General features: G+C 38.0%; 2 protein-coding genes across 2 annotated transcripts; one reads left to right on the top strand and one right to left on the bottom strand.

Moving 5' to 3' along the window:
- Window positions 1–2,505: 2,505 nt before the first annotated feature.
- On the top strand, window positions 2,506–10,318 carry LOC135595299 (uncharacterized). The gene is made up of 5 exons (XM_065086029.1): window positions 2,506–2,630; window positions 2,738–2,953; window positions 3,039–3,158; window positions 4,238–8,077; window positions 9,317–10,318. Exons 1-5 carry the CDS (start codon window positions 2,594–2,596, stop codon window positions 10,030–10,032), a joined length of 4,929 nt encoding a protein of 1,642 aa, XP_064942101.1. The 5' UTR covers window positions 2,506–2,593; the 3' UTR covers window positions 10,033–10,318.
- A 554-nt stretch (window positions 10,319–10,872) lies between these two features.
- LOC135595300 (70 kDa peptidyl-prolyl isomerase-like) lies at window positions 10,873–14,301 on the bottom strand. The gene is made up of 13 exons (XM_065086030.1): window positions 13,951–14,301; window positions 13,742–13,828; window positions 13,143–13,403; window positions 12,982–13,056; window positions 12,825–12,905; window positions 12,535–12,729; window positions 12,370–12,459; window positions 12,101–12,276; window positions 11,894–12,016; window positions 11,650–11,796; window positions 11,421–11,548; window positions 11,205–11,325; window positions 10,873–11,106 (listed from the first exon to the last, which is right to left on the bottom strand). The coding sequence occupies exons 1-13, from the start codon at window positions 14,138–14,140 to the stop codon at window positions 11,092–11,094; spliced, it is 1,689 nt and encodes a 562-aa protein (XP_064942102.1). The 5' UTR covers window positions 14,141–14,301; the 3' UTR covers window positions 10,873–11,091.
- Between the last annotated feature and the right edge of the window lie 3,778 nt (window positions 14,302–18,079).

The raw sequence follows: 18,079 nt of genomic DNA, 5'->3' as shown, positions 1-18,079 counted from the left end.
CCATAAAACACTTGGAACACTTCAATTGATGCATAGTTGATTCCATCACATGAATCATTAAACAGTCACCCAAACAGTGCAATGAACACCTTTCTGCCATCACCAAACTTTGCTGGTTGATGAAAGCATGCCTGTCTCCTCCACAGATTTCAAAGAAAAGAAAGCAGCTTTCTCTGAGACAGCCACAGTCTTTGTACAACCATGTGAAAGGTTATACCATCAGCATCATCGGTTGGCTTCAGGAATCAATGCCATGGTTGGCACCAAAGAATCTGAAACTAAAAGTTTGGGATGAAGAATTAGAGTCCAGGTTTCAATGTGAGGCACATGATTCAGGGTGGTTGTCTGCATGGCTGCTAATGAAGAAGGAGAAGAAGGTGTGTGAGAGAGAGAGAGAGAGAGAGAGAGAGAGAAAGGGGGGGGGGGGGTGGAGGTTGGGGGGTCTCAGAGCAAAAGAGACAAAAACATGTGAGTGTGAGGCTCAAAAGAGACAATTTGAGTTGGACAGCTTGAAGAGAAGCATCCCATCAACTTTCTCACACAAATGAGAAAGGCAGAAGAAATGAGAAAAAAAGGATTTTTAATGCACTGTCAAATTCAACTAAAGAAATTTGTGCACACAACATTTTTTTTCTAACTGTTAGAATAGTTTTTTTGGATACTTTCTTTGTACTGAAAAGTCTGACACCAATCATGTTTATTATTTTATTTTAAGAACTGAGAATTTAAGGCTTATTTATGAAATTAATTAAATTTTTTGAGGATAAAACATGTGTCATATTTTTGGTATTAAATTATATATATGTTAAAATTTATAAATTGGCTGTGACAATTATATGCATTTTTTAAAGCTAATAACATGATTGTATTTTCTTACACTTAGAAAACATAAAAAAAGAAAAAATTCACTGCCTGAGGTAGAATAATAATAATGTATAAATTATTTAGTGTCGATTATATGAATCTTTTTATCTTCTTATATTTATATAAAAAAGTTATGTCTCTAGTTAAATTTAAAATATTTATATTTTTATTATTTATAGCTTTTAAGTCTATAGTAATTGTATTACTCCTTCTCACCAATAACATAATTTTTTTTCTTATGTTTAGAAAATATAGTAGTAATGATATTTTTTAAAAATTTCTAAGTAGCACTCAAAAAATTCAAAATAATATTCCTAATCATGTGAATATATCATTTTGCCCCATGTGGGGTTGACTCTCTTTGCTTATAGCCTTACGCAAGGGTTGGTCACCCCTTTTTACCATAACTCTTGCGTAAGGGTTAGCTACCCCTCCTCCATCATGCATGGGGTTATCGTCGTAAGTTATTATATTTCGAACGATCGAAAAAGGGATAGAGTGATCATTTTAAAAAACATCATATTATTTTAATTTTTTTTAAAATAGGAGTGTTGAAAAAAAAGTATGAATTTTTTTTAACAATTCACCCAAATAATAATAAAAAAATATAAAGTAATGCCTATAAAGGCCTACTCACAAAATTTGCCAAGGCTTTGGCCTCCCCCTATAGATAGAGAACCTTTTTGACTCCACTCAAGCTACCCTAACAATGCATTGAGTTGCCTTCTGAGTTGGGATATGAAGTGTTCGCAGATGGTGTTTTCTCTTGGACCTTCTGATGTGTCCCTGAAACTTTCTGTACATGCATGATGGAGACATCAAGATCCACAAGGGTCCACAAAATAATTGCAGAGACATGAAGCAACAACAGGAAGAAGCCTTCAAACACAAATAGAGATTGTTCTAATGAAAACTTGCTTTCCTCATATCCACAACACAAAAAAACATGAATCATCATAAAGTGTTTTCTCTCTCAATTGATATACAAGTAAACAAAAACAAAAACAAAAACAAAAGATCCGATGCGATCCGGCACACAGATCACCGTAACGGACGGTTCGATTTGATCCAAATTAAAAAAATATTTTTAAAATTTAAATATGATAATTTAATTAAACAAAAATTACAAGAGTAATCGCAATGTGGCAAACTATTGTCGTTTGTGATTGTCTATGCTGCTCACAATCTTTCTATCAATTACTTACTTCTCCTTCTTGTTGGCTTCATCTCCTCATCTTCTCTAATATTTTCTACCAATAACAACAATAGTACTAAATACGGAAGAAGCCAATATAATCCAAGCGGCCAATTTGTCTAAGTGAGCAATTCCAACGCTATACACATCAGAGAGCGCACCCCAAACGTACGCATACAAGTATTTGTACGAGCTACGCATCCATTAGGCGTAACGGCTGTGATGTACCCGTTTGGGTTTTCTATGCGGACGTACGCAAGTCTTGTCGCTCGGTAGAATTCCTCTCACATGGCCGTATCGGTGATTGATGTCGCGACCGCCTCCATTTTGCATTTCTCACCGTCCGATCGGATCACGCGCATCTTAATGCAAGATCTGACGGTATACGATGGTTCTGTAGACCCTCTGCCTTCCCTCCGCATTCTCATCACTGGAATTCCCCCCTTCGACTGTCAGTAGCACTCGAAAGTGTCGTCTCTTTGAGGGGGGAAGAGAGAGAGAGAGAGGGAGAGGACATTGGCGAGATCTCGGGAGATGGAGGGCGAGGAGAACCGGAGGGAGCAGACGCCAGGTGGGGGTCTTCTCCTGTGCTTCGTGCTCTTCGCGTTGCGTGGATTCTTTTGGTGTAGGTTTTTGTGTGGTTTTGGGGCTTAGATAGTGTGTTTCCTCTTCTTGAAGGGAGCGCGAGCCATGGAGGTGGGAAGGTGTGCCACCGGTGCGGGTGGGTGTACCCCAACCCGCACCCCAGCAAGAAGCACCGGACGGCCCACCGGAAGCACTGCAGCGCGGCGGCCCCGGGGCTGTCGGATGGAGCCGCCGACGTAGCCGCAGCCGTGGAGGTGAAGAAGGCGCCTCCTGAGCAGCTCTCCGATGAGGACCCGAGGAATGTGTCTGGTACGGAGTCATAAGTTTTTACCGTTTTGTGGCTTCTGTTGCTCATCTTTTGGGGTTTGGTTGGTGCGATTGAGTTATTTTGCAGGAGAGGAGGTGGTGGAGGAGGAACCAAAGCCGGAGGGGGAAAAAGGGAGAGGAATGGGCCAATCTGGAGTAGACGTCGAAGAACCGTGTAAAGGTGCGATCTTGGAGGCCGACGTCGCCGGTATGTGGACTACGTTGTGGCGATCTTTCATTTACTTTGCTATTTTCAGCTTATACTTTCATGAGATTGTCGAGGTCTTTTGGGTGGATCGTTTATCTTTACATAGCATAGGCCAAAAGGCTTGAATATGCTATCAACGTTTGCTGTTTTGATCTCTGTGGAATTTTATTGCGTGCCGTGTTCTCTTTATTCTTTCTTTATTTTTTTTGTTAATGGTTATCTTCTCTTATAATTAAATGGTAGAAAATTACTACCAGATTGTTAAATTGATGAACTAATAGATTTCTTTTGATTGGTAAGAAATATAAGATTATGTGATGAATTGAGTTGTAATTTAATGACTTCCTGAATTGACAGTTTTATGGATAATTTAACTGTTTGTAAATTGGAACCATCACCATCAATTCTTAACCAGTCTGCGTTTTTCATGACTCCAAGGCTTGAATTATTGAAAGGATTGACATCAGTTCTTTCCTTACATGTTAGCTGTGAATTCAGCATATCTTTGTATATAACAAATTTCCTTCTTAGTTTTTGTTCAGATTTTTTTGGTGGATTTTTATTGAACATATACTTCTTATTGTCATCTTTGACAAATTCTGCCATCATTCTATGAGTTCATAGAGATGTTTTGTACAGCTCATGTATGGCTTGTTCCGTTGTTACCTGAAGTCTTATACTTGTCCTTGGACTAGTATAATGTGCATGATTTATGTCATATAAGCTTAACTTGCTAATCCTTTACCTTTTGTTTGGTATATGAAAAGGGTGATTTAAAATATCTTAAGAAACTACATCATGGACTGGGATTCTCTGTTGTACCTAACTGGTGCAGTGCAGCAGAGGACTATTTGCTATGACTAGTCCTCTAGAGATCTGAAACTATTGACCAGAAGTATGAATGTTCTGTTCTGTTGCAGTTCAAAAGAAGCTCATGAATCTTTGGTGAAATATTTAAAATGAGATTAACAATTTAAGTATGTAGATTTGAACAAGATATGTTATTCTAAAGACACTTCCTTGTAGTATAGTTCTTCTCATTTGATTTGAAATTTTCACAATGCACTGTACCAATGCAGATTATTCTCCCGAATCAGATGCTTCATGTCATGGCAACAAGGTTCTGAGTTCTGATGTGGAATCAACGGCAAGTCAACTGGATGACACAATACACTTGGACAATGATTCAGTCACATGCCGAGGTGATAAGGTCTGTACAATGGAAGGGACAGATAGTTCATCTGAGTCCCCTTTGACCAAAGGATTTTGCCTAGATGCTTTGGAGGAAATGGATCATGCTGCAGTTCAAAATATGGTAGATAGTGCTACTGTAGAAGATAATATAATCATTGGAAACTATGTAGAAGACAAATTAGATATGCAGATTCCTGGCCCGCAGATCCTACCTCATGGTTCTTGTGCTAATTCCTCGCTGACAAACTCTGAGTTTCAGAGGATAGACAAATCCATGGAGTTTAGCATGATTGTAGATCAAGCAAACGCAATAACCACACTGGTTTCTGGTCTTCCTGATGAGGTTTCGGCAAATACAATGGAATTTGAATCAGTCATCTGCACTTCACCAGATGAGAAGACTGATGTTGCAGGACAAATCTCCCAAGTTCAGCCATTCTGCAATGATGGGCCATCCGTGGGGTTTAGCATGATTGTAGATCAAGCAAATGCAATAACCACACTAATTTCTGGTCTTCCTGATGAGGTTTCGGCAAATACAATGGAATTTGAATCAGTCATCTGCACTTTACCGGATGAGAAGACTGATGTTGCAGGACAAATCTCCCAAGTTCAACCATTCTGCAATGATGGGCCAACCATGGGGTTTAGCATGATTGTAGATCAAGCAAATGCAATAACCACACTGATTTCTGGTCTTCCCGATGAGGTTTCGGCAAATACAATGGAATTTGAATCAGTCATCTGCACTTTACCAGATGAGAAGACTGATGTTGCAGGACAAATCTCCCAAGTTCAACCATTCTGCAATGATGGGCCATCCATGGGGTTTAGCATGATTGTAGATCAAGCAAATGCAATAACCACACTGTTTTCTGGTCTTCCCGATGAGGTTTTGGCAAATACAATGGAATTTGAATCAGTCATCTGCACTTCACCAGATGAGAAGACTGATGTTGCAGGACAAATCTCCCAAGTTCAACAATTCTGCAATGATGGGCCATCCATGGGGTCTAGCATGATTGTAGATGAAGAAAATGCAATAACCACACTAATTTCTGGTCTTCCTGATGAGGTTTCGGCAAATACAATGGAATTTGAGTCAGTCATCTGCACTTCACCAGATGAGAAGACTGGTGTTGCAGGACAAATCTCCCAAGTTCAACGATTCTGCAATGATGGGCCATCCATGGGGTTTAGCATGATTGTAGATCAAGCAAATGCAATAACCACACTGATTTCTGGTCTTCCTGATGAGGTTTCGGCAAATACAATGGAATTTGAATCAGTCATCTGCACTTCACCAGATGAGAAGACTGATGTTGCAGGACAAATCTCCCAAGTTCAACCATTCTGCAATGATGGGCCATCCATGGGGTTTAGCATGATTGTAGATCAAGCAAATGCAATAACCACACTGATTTCTGGTCTTCCTGATGAGGTTTTGGCAAATACAATGGAATTTGAATCAGTCATCTGCACTTCACCAGATGAGAAGACTGATGTTGCAGGACAAATCTCCCAAGTTCAACCATTCTGCAATGATGGGCCATCCATGGGGTTTAGCATGATTGTAGATCAAGAAAATGCAATAACCACACTGATTTCTGGTCTTCCTGATGAGGTTTTGGCAAATACAATGGAATTTGAATCAGTCATCTGCACTTCACCAGATGAGAAGACTGATGTTGCAGGACAAATCTCCCAAGTTCAACCATTCTGCAATGATGGGCCATCCATGGGGTTTAGCATGATTGTAGATCAAGCAAATGCAATAACTACACTGATTTCTGGTCTTCCTGATGAGGTTTCGGCAAATACAATGGAATTTGAATCAGTCATCTGCACTTTACCAGATGAGAAGACTGATGTTGCAAGACAAATATCCCAAGTTCAACCATTCTGCAATGATGGGCCATCCATGGGGTTTAGCATGATTGTAGATCAAGCAAATGCAATAACTACACTGATTTCTGGTCTTTCTGATGAGGTTTCGGCAATTACAATGGAATTTGAATCAGTCATCTGCACTTCACCAGATGAGAAGACTGATGTTGCAGGACAAATCTCCCAAGTTCAACCATTCTGCAATGATGGTTCATGCAATTTGGAGATTACTGATGGTGAACTCTTTGAGACTCCTACTCATTTATCAGCATGTGGTTATCAGATTGCATTGCCTGCTAACTCACCAGTAGATGGAAATGACCCGGAGTGTCTGCATTCATTACCAATATCATCAAACATGCTTTTGGTTGAATATACCAAGGTGAAAATTGAGTCTCTTGAAGACTCTTGGTTGGTGGAACCTGATCTTACAATTTGTGCAAATGCTGAAGCAGGAAGCAACATAGGTAGACATGTAATTGATGAGTTGTCAGTTGTAGAATCAGATAAAAATGCCAAAAGTATTTCTTCAACCTTGCAAGTTAATGTCAATGAGATGGAAAGGGATGAGTCAAATGATGAACGCAACTGTCAGGATATGAACAGTGATAGGTCTCAGGTGGTCAATGAATTTGAATTTGAAGATGGGGCATCAGCGAATAAGTTTGAAGGTCCGAAAGGAGAATCAGATTGGCTTAAAACACCTGAACAAGTTCCAAGTGTAAACAAGGCAATGGATTTAGATGATCGAGTACCTAATTCATGTGAAACTTGTTACCTGTACAAAGGAAAGGGTACCAACCTATCTCATGAAGGAATCTCAGCTGATAATTTGAGGGTTGCAGATTCTGCTGTCTCGCTTTCTGGTATGAGCCAATTTAGTGCAACATCTGAAATAAGTAATAATAGTCAAATTGTTAGACAAGGAACAACAGAAATAAACATTGATGCTCTGGTTGAGGATAAAAATCTTGAAATGTTTAAAGAAAATAATATGGATTTAAAAACAAATTCTCAACCTGAAGGTCATACCACAGAATTGGAGCCTCCAACCAGAGATGATATTGGAAGGACAGAATTGCAGAACAACGAGGATGTAATTGTTGCAGATAGTGTCTTAAGCTTAACCCAAGAGGATTTCAGTTTCAGGTGTTTACGTAGTGTTTTGAATAATTACTTGGATCAACAGGATGTCCAAGAAACTCCTGTAGAAAGATTCAAACAAAATGCTGATCTCGATGAAACAATTGATCAGTCTCAGAGGCAAGCAGAAGCTTTTTTCAAGGAAGAAATTTCAGAGAATGGGCTTCCTAGTGAGCATTATGATACACTGTATCCCAACAAAGATGAAACTAACAAAATGGAGACTACATGTGGATATCAACTGGAACTGCAGAATGTTTTTGTGGTTGGAAGCATTAACCATGTTAGCAGTGACAAGAATAACTCATATAACCCATTTGTTACAGAAATGGATCATGTGCCCACTGCTGAAAAAGAATATAGTCTTCTCACCATACTCGAGGACGATCCAAACACAAATGCTCACAGTAAAGCTGGTTTGTGCCATGATGATGAAGAAATCCTTAAAACTGAGGAATGCTCTGAATCGAAAGTTGATGTGCGATCTTTTATTGGAAAGCCTGGCAATGATTATGACTCAAAAACTAGTGATAGATCTGGAGTTGCTCCTAGCATCTTTTATCAGTCTTCAAAAGAGGAAGATGTTCATGACAAATCTATGCAACAAAATGAGTTTTATATTGAAAAGGTAGATTACTCGATCAATTCAAACAGCCAAACCGGCAACATTGATGCAGTTTCAGAATCTGTTCCAGGTTAGAATTATATCTGTTTTTCTTTCTGTTTGATGCTAGCGGATACTTTGACATACTCTGGAAATTCATTTTATTATTTGGGAGAAACACTCTTCACATTGCTGCTTCAGGTTTATTTTAACAAACAGTCCATTCTGACAAAGAAGATCTAAGGCATCGAGATCAAGCAAAGATAGATCCAACTACTAAAGAACAGTAATGCTCATGTGATGTAGAACAGAATAGAGAGAACAGAGAAGTAGAGAGAAAGCAAGAGAGCAAGATAGCAAGAGAAGAGTGTAAGAGACTAGAAGAGAGAAGATGCAAGCATTTTTTCATTCAAATCTGAAGTGTTTGATTTATTGACAAGCTCCATTATTCATAAGGGTTTAGGAGTATTGGTACATTTAGTGAAGCCAATGATTCCCAAAACTAATCTTTTAGGGAATTAATATGTTTTCTAGAAATCCAAAATGTGACTTCTAGGATATCTAAATAGTAAATGAGTACATTTAGTACCAAGGGAGTCCCTAGAAAAACTAATTGATGACTTTTTGTTGATTATAAATTTTTCTAAATTTTTTTGTAAAGCTAGAGAGTTCTTCATCATCATGTTTCTTCCAAGTTCTAGGCGACCAAATTCAGTTGGTCTGGATCTTATTTCTAATAACACAAGGGTATACTACAAGGCAACGAAGAGGCACTAGAAAAAAAAGGGACATGGAAAAGGCTCTACATGATCCAGAGTAGAATTTCAGTGTGGTTGAGTCAGCATGCCCGATAGTTGCTAGAACTTCATTCCATTTAGTGATTGTCATTAAACTACCCATCTCATATGGAGTCTTAGTTGTAGATGGTGATGCATAATTTATAATTTACAAGAGAAATGTATTTGTCAGATGCCTAGAACTTCTGTAGGAGTCAGCATCTGTAACTCATTGTTGCAAACATTAGAAGTTGAGACTGGTGAACAAACTTTTAGTTCTCTCAGTACCATTCAATTTATTTAGTGACTTGGAAGATGTCATGACCCCTGCAAGATTTGCACTTTGAACTTCTATGAGGTCAACACATGTGAAAGATGTTGAACTATCTATGAGGGCTTTTCTACGATAATGAACTCAAGAGTTCTAAAGTGAACTGTTGTGTTTTGGACATGGCCATCATCATCGAGTTATTTGAAGTTTAATCATAATTCTTTTTTCTTTTTAAGGGTCTTTTACCTGTTTCAAGAACTATTCTTTACCACTTCTATTTCAGATGGAGCAATACCATCCTTGAGTAGTGCAATGGAGGAAGGGTCCAATTTTGATGCAGAAGTTTCACCACCCACAGATTCTCTCGTCACTAGGGATCTACACACTTCTGATCCAACAACAGAAGGTACTACTCACAAAAGCAATCTCGATCACAATGATACATTGGAAGAACCTTCTGATCCAGCAGCAGACTCTCTCGCCACTAAGGATCTACACACTTCTGATCCAGCAACAGAAAGAACTATTCACAATCTCGATCACAATGATACATTGGAAGAACCTTCCTTGATACCCCTTGTGGAGCCAGAGCAGAAATCAGATTCTATTGAGAACAAATCAGTCCATGATTCCAAAGATGAACCGGAAGGAAGAAATATCAAAGAGGAGAACACTGCCGGCAAAGTGCCAGACTCGAATGCTGGAAAACCACATGTTATGCTGAAGAATCTCCTTGCTGAAGCAGAACTAGAGAGTAAACAGGAGGCAACCGGCAGCCAAGGGTACAATGCATCACCGTCGTCCAAGAGAAGTTGTGGGGGTTCACAAGATGATGGACAATCACTGAGAACAGCAATATCCGATGGGCCCCTCGATACTCAAGCAGATCACAGGGAATGGAACTCTCCTGCTAGGCTCCCTGTCACCAAGCATGAGAAGAAGAAAGCAAAAGGAAGGCAATCTTGGGTACCATTCATTTGCTGTCCCTCTGTGAACTGAGTTCATATGCAGGAAATGGAACATTGTTGTCATTCTCTATCCTATTTCTATCGAAAATGAGATATCAAGATATTGCAAGTTAGTTGTAAGTATTAGACCTAGATAACATGATACTCTTCTTTTTGCTTTGTTTTTTTTGTAAAATCCAGTTGATAATTCTTACTACATTGGTATTTGGCATCAGTTTCTTTGTGATAAATGTCGGTACACAAGTATTTGGTGAGTGGCTTCAAATGTTAGTCTTGATTAGAATGAAATCGAGTAGTTTATATCTATTTCTTTGCAAGGATTAGACCCCCCCCCTCTTTTCTTATGTTGTTTAGGTTGAAACCTATCTGAGGTTTGCTGAACAATGATTCTTGTGGAGCTAACTAGAGACCAGTATGGGATTCTCATATTAAGGTGAATGGAACTCTAAATAACTTATAGATTTTTAAATATTAATCCAAATATATTTAGGTCTAATGATAATGGACCTACCATAGTCTAATGAATCAACTCAGTTACTTTCCACATAATCTTTTTGCATCATATTATTCATTCTGATAAGGATGTGATAACTGACATGTTAAATTTATTGATCTAAAATTATATAAGCCCAAATCATTAGTAGTGAAGTCAACAATTGTACTTTCAAATCCAGTAGGACTATATCTGGTGTCAAAAAAGGCAAATATATATGTTCCCTCTTGCACTCGTAACAGCTCAAATTTAAGTGGCTGCAGAGGCAGTGTGACCAGAAAGGTAATAAAAATGTTCTCTCTTGCTGACCTCTTCAGCGTTAACACCACAAAGAATGCAGCAAAGGAAGCATAACGATCCAATTTTGGTGGATGAAAATACAAAAACCAACCACGATGGTAAATTGTCACTTTAAAACCTTACAACACTGTAATTGTCCCCTACAGATGGTTGGACCATCACTTGATACCATCTCATGCATACAAAAGTTTTCATGCCAAGTAAAACGATCAAAGGAATCTCAATGTATCTGGAATGGTCATAGGTAATGTTGTTAGTGACTTCACCCGTTCATCCCTGTCGCCTGCTGCAGATTGCCTAGTTTCCTGCTTTCTGTAGATTATTACCAAAAGCAAGTCGAGGGGTCATTCATGTGCATTTGCAGCATTAATTTCATGGTTGTTTAACTTTCTAAGATAAAGAGTACTTACGCTGGCTTCCGTTGGCTCTAATTTGCTCATTTTAGCAAAGATGTTGCTGTAAAATTTGGCATCTTTCTTGTTGTATTCCTTCATCTTCTCCTTCAAAGTTTTGTATTCCAATTTCACATCCCTATATGATGACACAACCATGAGTGGACCAAGTATCGATAGTGAATGTCTATACTCGAACAGTAACATCAAAAAATATTTTCACCCTTGGCAAACCTGTTATCAGGATCAATTTCAAGTGCTTTCTTAATGTCCAACTCCGCAAGATCAAAGTCAGCGAGCTGGATATAAGCTTGGGCCCTCCTATACAGGGCCTTAACATTTCTGCTCTCAGTCTCCAGCACCTAGATTTGCAATCGCTCATACTTAGTATACATACAAAATGAAGGACTACTCCATATCGGTCAATTCAACACATATGATGAGCTGAGATAGCAATCAATACCTTCGTGCAGAGCTTTTCTGCCTCTTTGTAATCTTTGAGCTTCAATTTGCAGGCTGCATTGTTGAGACTGCATATGGCTTTCAGTGCTTTGGATTGCTTCTTTTCCTCTTCACTGAATGAGCTGTCATGCTCGATGAACTTTGAACCCTGTACACAAAGAATAACAAAAGAGATAAGTGACAAATATCAAAATAATTATATGGGACAAAGAGACAAGAAACTGATGAAATACATAAAACAAAACCTTTTCGTATCTCTTGGAAGCTCTCATATATTTGCCCATTTTGAACAGTGCATTTCCCTCTTCTTTCTTTTTAGCAGCTGCTTCAATCTTCTCTGCAGTGTTCATGTCCCATGACTCTTTCTCCTGAAGATATATGTTGTGAGATTCGTTTGTTTCCAGAACTAGAATGTGTTCATCAAATATGTAAGTTTGGAAAGAGATACACACCTTTACAAATGATACAAGCTCAACCTCATAAATAACAGTGGAGTTGGCAGGAACCACAGCAAGGTCCTGCTTTGATTCAGTGGACAAGAAGGCATATTCAGGTGGAATTGTCACCAAAGCAATCTCTCCCTTATTCATCGTCATCACTGCTTGGTCAAGACCTTCGATAACTTTTTCTGTCAAAAATATCATGAATCAACCATTCCTATTTTCATTGGCAGTTGATGCAGACCCAAAAAGGAAAAAAAAGGACAAAATGATAATAATACCTTCAGCAGTCTTGAACTCAAATGATTCCTGCTCATCATGACCCTTCTTCACAAAAATTGTCCCATCTTGTAGTTTCCCAATCAGTTTCACTGGAGATACCAAACTAAAAATGCATCAGATGTCAACCTAAAGGGAACCAAGTCATATGACTTGTGAATCACTACCTGTCACAACTGCTCCTTCATTTGGGTGATCATAACCTTCTCCTTCCTTGAGGATCATTTTAATGATCTTCTTGTCATCCCCTATCTGTGTAACAGTCTTCCAAGAGACTAACTCAAGCTCCACATAAAGATTTGCATTTGGTGGCACGGCACCTTCGTCTCCAGAAGCTGGTCTACCTTTCTCACCAAACGCATCTGTCCTCCAAAAGCACATCAAACATAATTGCTAAGATTAAAGTTTATAACAATTTATCCGTAGTTAAACTACAAAATTAGTCTGATTAACTTACATTGTGGTTTCACAGTGAGAAGCACCTTTTCAGCCCTCTTCATAGTCTTTACAGCTTTAGCTAGTGCAGGACAGAAGAGACCTAACCCCAGGAACATATTCCAGTAAGCAAATAAGACCAGCATTCCAAAAACACAGTTCGTTCATACTATACCAACCATCTGTAACGGTAAATTCTACTCCCTCTGATTTTGAGATAACAGTTCCATCCTCAAGCCGGGCTTCATATTTCACTAAAGATACAGAAGATATTGCCAATTTTAGGTTTATAAAGCACACATACAACAACGAACCAGTTTTCAAGGACAACAGAATGTACCGAGCACTTCATCTAAATCTTTTGGATTCTCCCACTTTTCTCCTTCCTTGAGGATCTTCTTAAATATACCACCATCTTTGCATATGTCCTTGACACTACACCATGACAGTAGCTCCACATCAAATTGGAGAGTGGCATTCGGTGGGATAGTGGGAGGAGAACCATGTTCACCATAAGCCAATTCCGGAGGAATGGTGAAGATGGCATTTTCACCCTTCTTCATGGTTTTAATACCTTGATCCCATCCCTTTATGACTTGACCTAAAAGAAGGAAAGTGCAAATAAGAGGCTTACGCAATAGATTTCTTGACAGAGGTTCCAATACATGCTGGTAACTGAGGTGTGCAGAACAGGAAGCATGCAGAAAGTGCAAGCAATAGAAGTTGTGAACAGCTCATAGTCACTCTTCTGGTGCTGTTGATGCATATGTGCAGCAGACATTAGGCATAGTAGACAGCAAACACCCAAAGTAACTATCGAGTTTCCAGAAAAGGCAACTATTCATCATATCTTAGATAGCAACGAGCATGGTAGCATTCCTTTGGAGAATCTATGACCAGGAAATGAGCAGAAGCAAGTCTATAAAGACAAAAGCCCACCTTGACCGAGCTTGAACTTGAACGGCGTACCCCGATCACGGCTGGAGTCGAACTTGGTCCCATCGAGCAGAGTCCCAGTGTAGTGCACTGCGATCCAAAACCACAAAGGTCAGGTTTTTCGTCATCCCATAACCCACTCGCCAAAACCAACGAAGGGAAAAGAAGAGCAAAACACGCTACTTTTCACCAAAGCTCGGCAACCCATGTACCTTCAACTTCGTCGCCGGCCTCGGGCACGTCCCACCCGTCCCCCTTCTTGACGAGCTTCTTCTTGAGCCCCTGCTTCCCGATCTCCTTCTCCTCGCCGATCTCGAACGAGGGGTCCTCGTCGGGGGGATCCATCAGGCCGTCGTCCGCCGCCTCCTCGCTACCCGGGAGATCGAAGTCTTCCTCCTCCATGACGGCGGCTCGGCGCAGAGATTAGGGCAACGGGATTGGTTTCGGACAACGCGGGCGATCGAACCGGATGGGGGCGGATAAAGACGAGAGATTTATAGTGAGCAGCAAAGCAGAAGGGCTTCTAGAGACTTCTGAAGGGCGAGTGAAGCGTTTCCCATTCGACCGCTTCTATGTATACAAAGATTATTCATTTTTATATATTTAATTAAACATTAATATTAATATTTTATTTATCTAATTTAATGTTTATGACTGGCTGGAATAGACAATTGTAATCGATGTATTTACTCGTTACTAACCTCCTTTTTTTTTTTTTTTTTCTTTCTTATCCTTGACATATGCCTTATACAAAACAGTTAATTCTAGATTTAAATTCGTTGTTGTACATAATATAATGAAAGAAGGGCGATTTTTCTAAAAGAAAGCTTCTATCACTTTTTTTTTTTAATGACGCCTCTCATTTTCTTTTTTTTATTTGGTATTTTTTTTTTTTTAATATCTTAAATATCTTTCGTCATCATATAATCGCTTTCGTTTGTTGTCATATGTCTATGTCTCATTATGAGGTATCATTATTTTGATTCTTTTATTTTCGTCTTATCGTGATCGTTTTCGACGATGAGCGTTGATATGAGAAAAGTAAAAATTGAAGAGCTTTTCTAAGAAAATCAATCGTGCCAGATTAGTAAAAGGAGTTTACTATTCATAATCTTTTTTACTATTTATAATCCCTTAAAAATAATAAAATATTATTTTTATTATTTATAATTTTAATATTATTGATTTTATTCTTTTTTTTCCTACACTCCCTTATTTTATTATGCTCCATATCGCCACCATCACTATTAATATTGTTCACCACAAACGTTGCTTATCATCGTTATCGAAAGTCATCCTCCAAGGAGAAAGGAAAAAAATAGGAGGAAGACGAAGAAGATGAGAAAGAAAAAAATGATATTTATATTTATTTATAAAAAATAATTTTAAAATAAAAAAAATATATAATTATAATTTATATATGAATCCAACTTGATCAATACATGTCTAACCTAATCCGATCCACATACTGAATCGAGTGTGACATAGTTTAACCAACATGATCCAAACTTGAATGTAAAATTATCTTCAGTTGAATCTCGGATTTTGATGATGAAATCAATTGATGAAGTTACGATCTAATCAGTGTTTAAGTGACGTTGGACTAACTTCGATCATAGAAAGGCAAATCGATTGAAGCAAGAAGAATCAGACGTTGGGCCGGAATGAAACATGTCAGAAGATTGGACGTCGGGCCGGAGGACTGGTCGACGTGTTGGAAGGACTTCATGCCATGAGTTCGGGCATCGGGCAAGAATGATTAGATATTGCATCAAGGAGATCGGATATTGTAGGAGGTCAACATACTGATCGAGCAACACACCGAAGGAGAGGACTAAGTGTTAAAGGTTCAGACGAAGCACCGAATGTACCAATGACATGCCGAATAACATAAGATTTGTGTTTGTAATCGATCATGTCTTGATCAAAGTAGGTTAGGTCGTAATTGAGTTAGTTTTAAGTATAATCATTCTAACTCAATTAGGGGCCCATTGGGTCTGATCTGGGGTTGAGTTAGGCTCATTGAGAGGCCCATTCAGTGACCCAAAGTTGGGTCAGGCAATGGTACCACCAGAACAAGCGGTGGAACTGCTTGTGAGATGGAAAAGTACAAAATGTACTTTTCACGAAAGACCCAATGGTGGTACTGCTAGTATCAAGCGATGGTACCACCCAGACATAGTCTCCCATACTGTGTCAGGTGGTGGTACCGCCCAGTGTCAGTACTGTAGGTAGTGGTACCGCTCAGTGTCAGTACTATAGGTGGTGGTATCGCCAATACCCCGAAAACCCAAGGATTTGAATTTTAGCTCTAAATTTTGAAGTCATTTGGAGTCTATAAATATCCTACTAATTTCTACTTAGGTAAGCAAAAAAAGAGTAGAAAGGGGATAAGTATACTTAAGAAAAAAATATGTAATCTCTCTTTAGTTACTGAGTCTCTTCCTTATAAAGTTAGAAGTTTTGTAAGGGAGGAGTGAGGTCTAAAAGAGAAGCGTAAAGGTTCTCTCCTGAGCTTATAAAAAAGAGAAAATATTGTAAAGAGGGTATATGGTCTTCGCTTATTGAAAAAAGATTGTTAGTGAATGCTGGTGGCATCGACGGAAGATGAATAAGGAGTGGACGTAGGTCGCGATGACCGAACCACTATAAATTTGGTGTGCAATTTTTGTTTTGCTTTTTATTATCATTCCTTATTGATTTAACTACTACTACTCTTACTTACACTCTAAGTTTAAAACATATTTCCGATACAACTTCATCGAATGAATTTTTTCAAACCGACGTTTTTATCGAAAGAACTAATTCACGCCCCCTCTTAGTGTCGTTTATGATCCTAACAATTGGTATCAAAGCCAAGTTTCTCTCTGTTGGTTTAACACCCAAGAGAGACTAAATGATTTTTTCTAATAATCTAGAGGGTTACTCTATCACTCGTTCTCCTATGTTCAATGGGATAGACTACATGTATTAGAAAATACATATAAGAGTTTTCTTGCTTTATATAGATTTAAATTTATGGAATGTCATTGAATTTGGGTTTTGAAAACTCTCTAAACCTATGAATGAATGGAATGACTTTGAGAAAAAATCGTTTTCCTTAAATACTAAAGCTATGAATGCTTTATTTTACGTTTTAGACAAAAATATGTTTAATCGTGTTTCTATATGCAAAACTGCATACGACATTTGGCAGACACTTAAAATTACACATGAAGGCACAATTAGAGTTAAAGAGTTTAAAATTAATTTTTTGATATATAGTTTTGAATTATTTCGAATGGAACCAAGCAAAACCATTGGAGACATATATACCAATTTTACGAATGTCCTCAATAGTTTGAAAGCACTTGGTAAAAGTTTTTCGAATCTTGAGCTTGTTAATAAAATTTTACGATCTCTCCCTAAAAGTTAGGATCCAAAAGTAACTGCTATTCAAGAAGCAAAGGACTTGAACTGTTTTTCTCTTGAAGAACTTATAGAGTCATTAATGACCTATGAAATAACTTGTATGACACATGATGAACATGAGAATAACTTTTCAAAGAACAAAAAGGATTTGACTCGTAGAACAAAAGAAGATCACTTGAGCGAAAGCTGAAGTGATGATGATAACTTTGAACTCCACACAATAAAATTTAAAAAGTTCATAAAATAAGAATCAAAGAATAATAATGAACTTAAAAAGAATATAATAACTTGCTACAAATGCAAAAGGCTAGGGCACCTCAAAAGTGAATGTCCACAACTGAAGAGAATGATGCTGGTACAAAGAAAAAGAAAGCACTCAAGGTGACTTGGGACAAATCGAGTGCATCAGAAGATGATGAGCAAACCAATGAACCCAAAATAATGAACTACGCTTTGATGGCTCTCGACGATGAGGTAAGTGACTCAATTGAAACCCCTTTACCTTACAATGAATTCCTTGATACATTTCATGAGTTGTTTGATGATTTTAAATTAGTTAGTAAGAAATATAAAATACTAAAAAAGGATCATGCTTTTCTCTCTGGTAAATTTGAAAAATTAGAAAATAGCATGATAATTGCATGTTAACCTCTTGTACTCAACGTGAAGAGTTAAACTTAGTAAAAAAGAAAATTTTGCTATTATAACAAATTTTTTAAAAAAATTAAAATTGGTAGTAAATCATTATACATGACTCATGCTAATAAATATCATATACGTAGAAAGGAAGAAATTAACTTTGTGAGTATCACTAAACAAAAGTCAACTACTTTTATTAAAGAACTTACATTACATGTTTCCTATAAATTTTATGATAGATGTGGATATTTTTCTTATAAATGTTCATTTAAAAAGTATGACTTGTATAAA

The sequence above is a fragment of the Musa acuminata genome, chromosome BXJ1-10, assembly GCF_036884655.1.
Source record: "Musa acuminata AAA Group cultivar baxijiao chromosome BXJ1-10, Cavendish_Baxijiao_AAA, whole genome shotgun sequence".
Taxonomy (NCBI): Eukaryota; Viridiplantae; Streptophyta; class Magnoliopsida; order Zingiberales; family Musaceae; genus Musa; species Musa acuminata.
Note: the sequence above shows the minus strand (reverse complement) of the source record. Positions and strands in the feature narration are given on the sequence as shown.

Coding starts and splice junctions, on each gene's coding strand:
- LOC135595299 (XM_065086029.1), top strand. CDS start 2,594: ATGGAGGGCGAGGAGAACCGGAGGGAGCAGACGCCAG. Junction 2,954..3,038: donor GGACCCGAGGAATGTGTCTG/GTACGGAGTCAT, acceptor GTTATTTTGCAG/GAGAGGAGGTGGTGGAGGAG. Junction 8,078..9,316: donor AGTTTCAGAATCTGTTCCAG/GTTAGAATTATA, acceptor CTTCTATTTCAG/ATGGAGCAATACCATCCTTG.
- LOC135595300 (XM_065086030.1), bottom strand. CDS start 14,140: ATGGAGGAGGAAGACTTCGATCTCCCGGGTAGCGAGGAGGCGGCGGAC. Junction 13,057..13,142: donor AGATTTAGATGAAGTGCTCG/GTACATTCTGTT, acceptor CTGTATCTTTAG/TGAAATATGAAGCCCGGCTT. Junction 11,549..11,649: donor CAGAAAAGCTCTGCACGAAG/GTATTGATTGCT, acceptor TTGCAAATCTAG/GTGCTGGAGACTGAGAGCAG.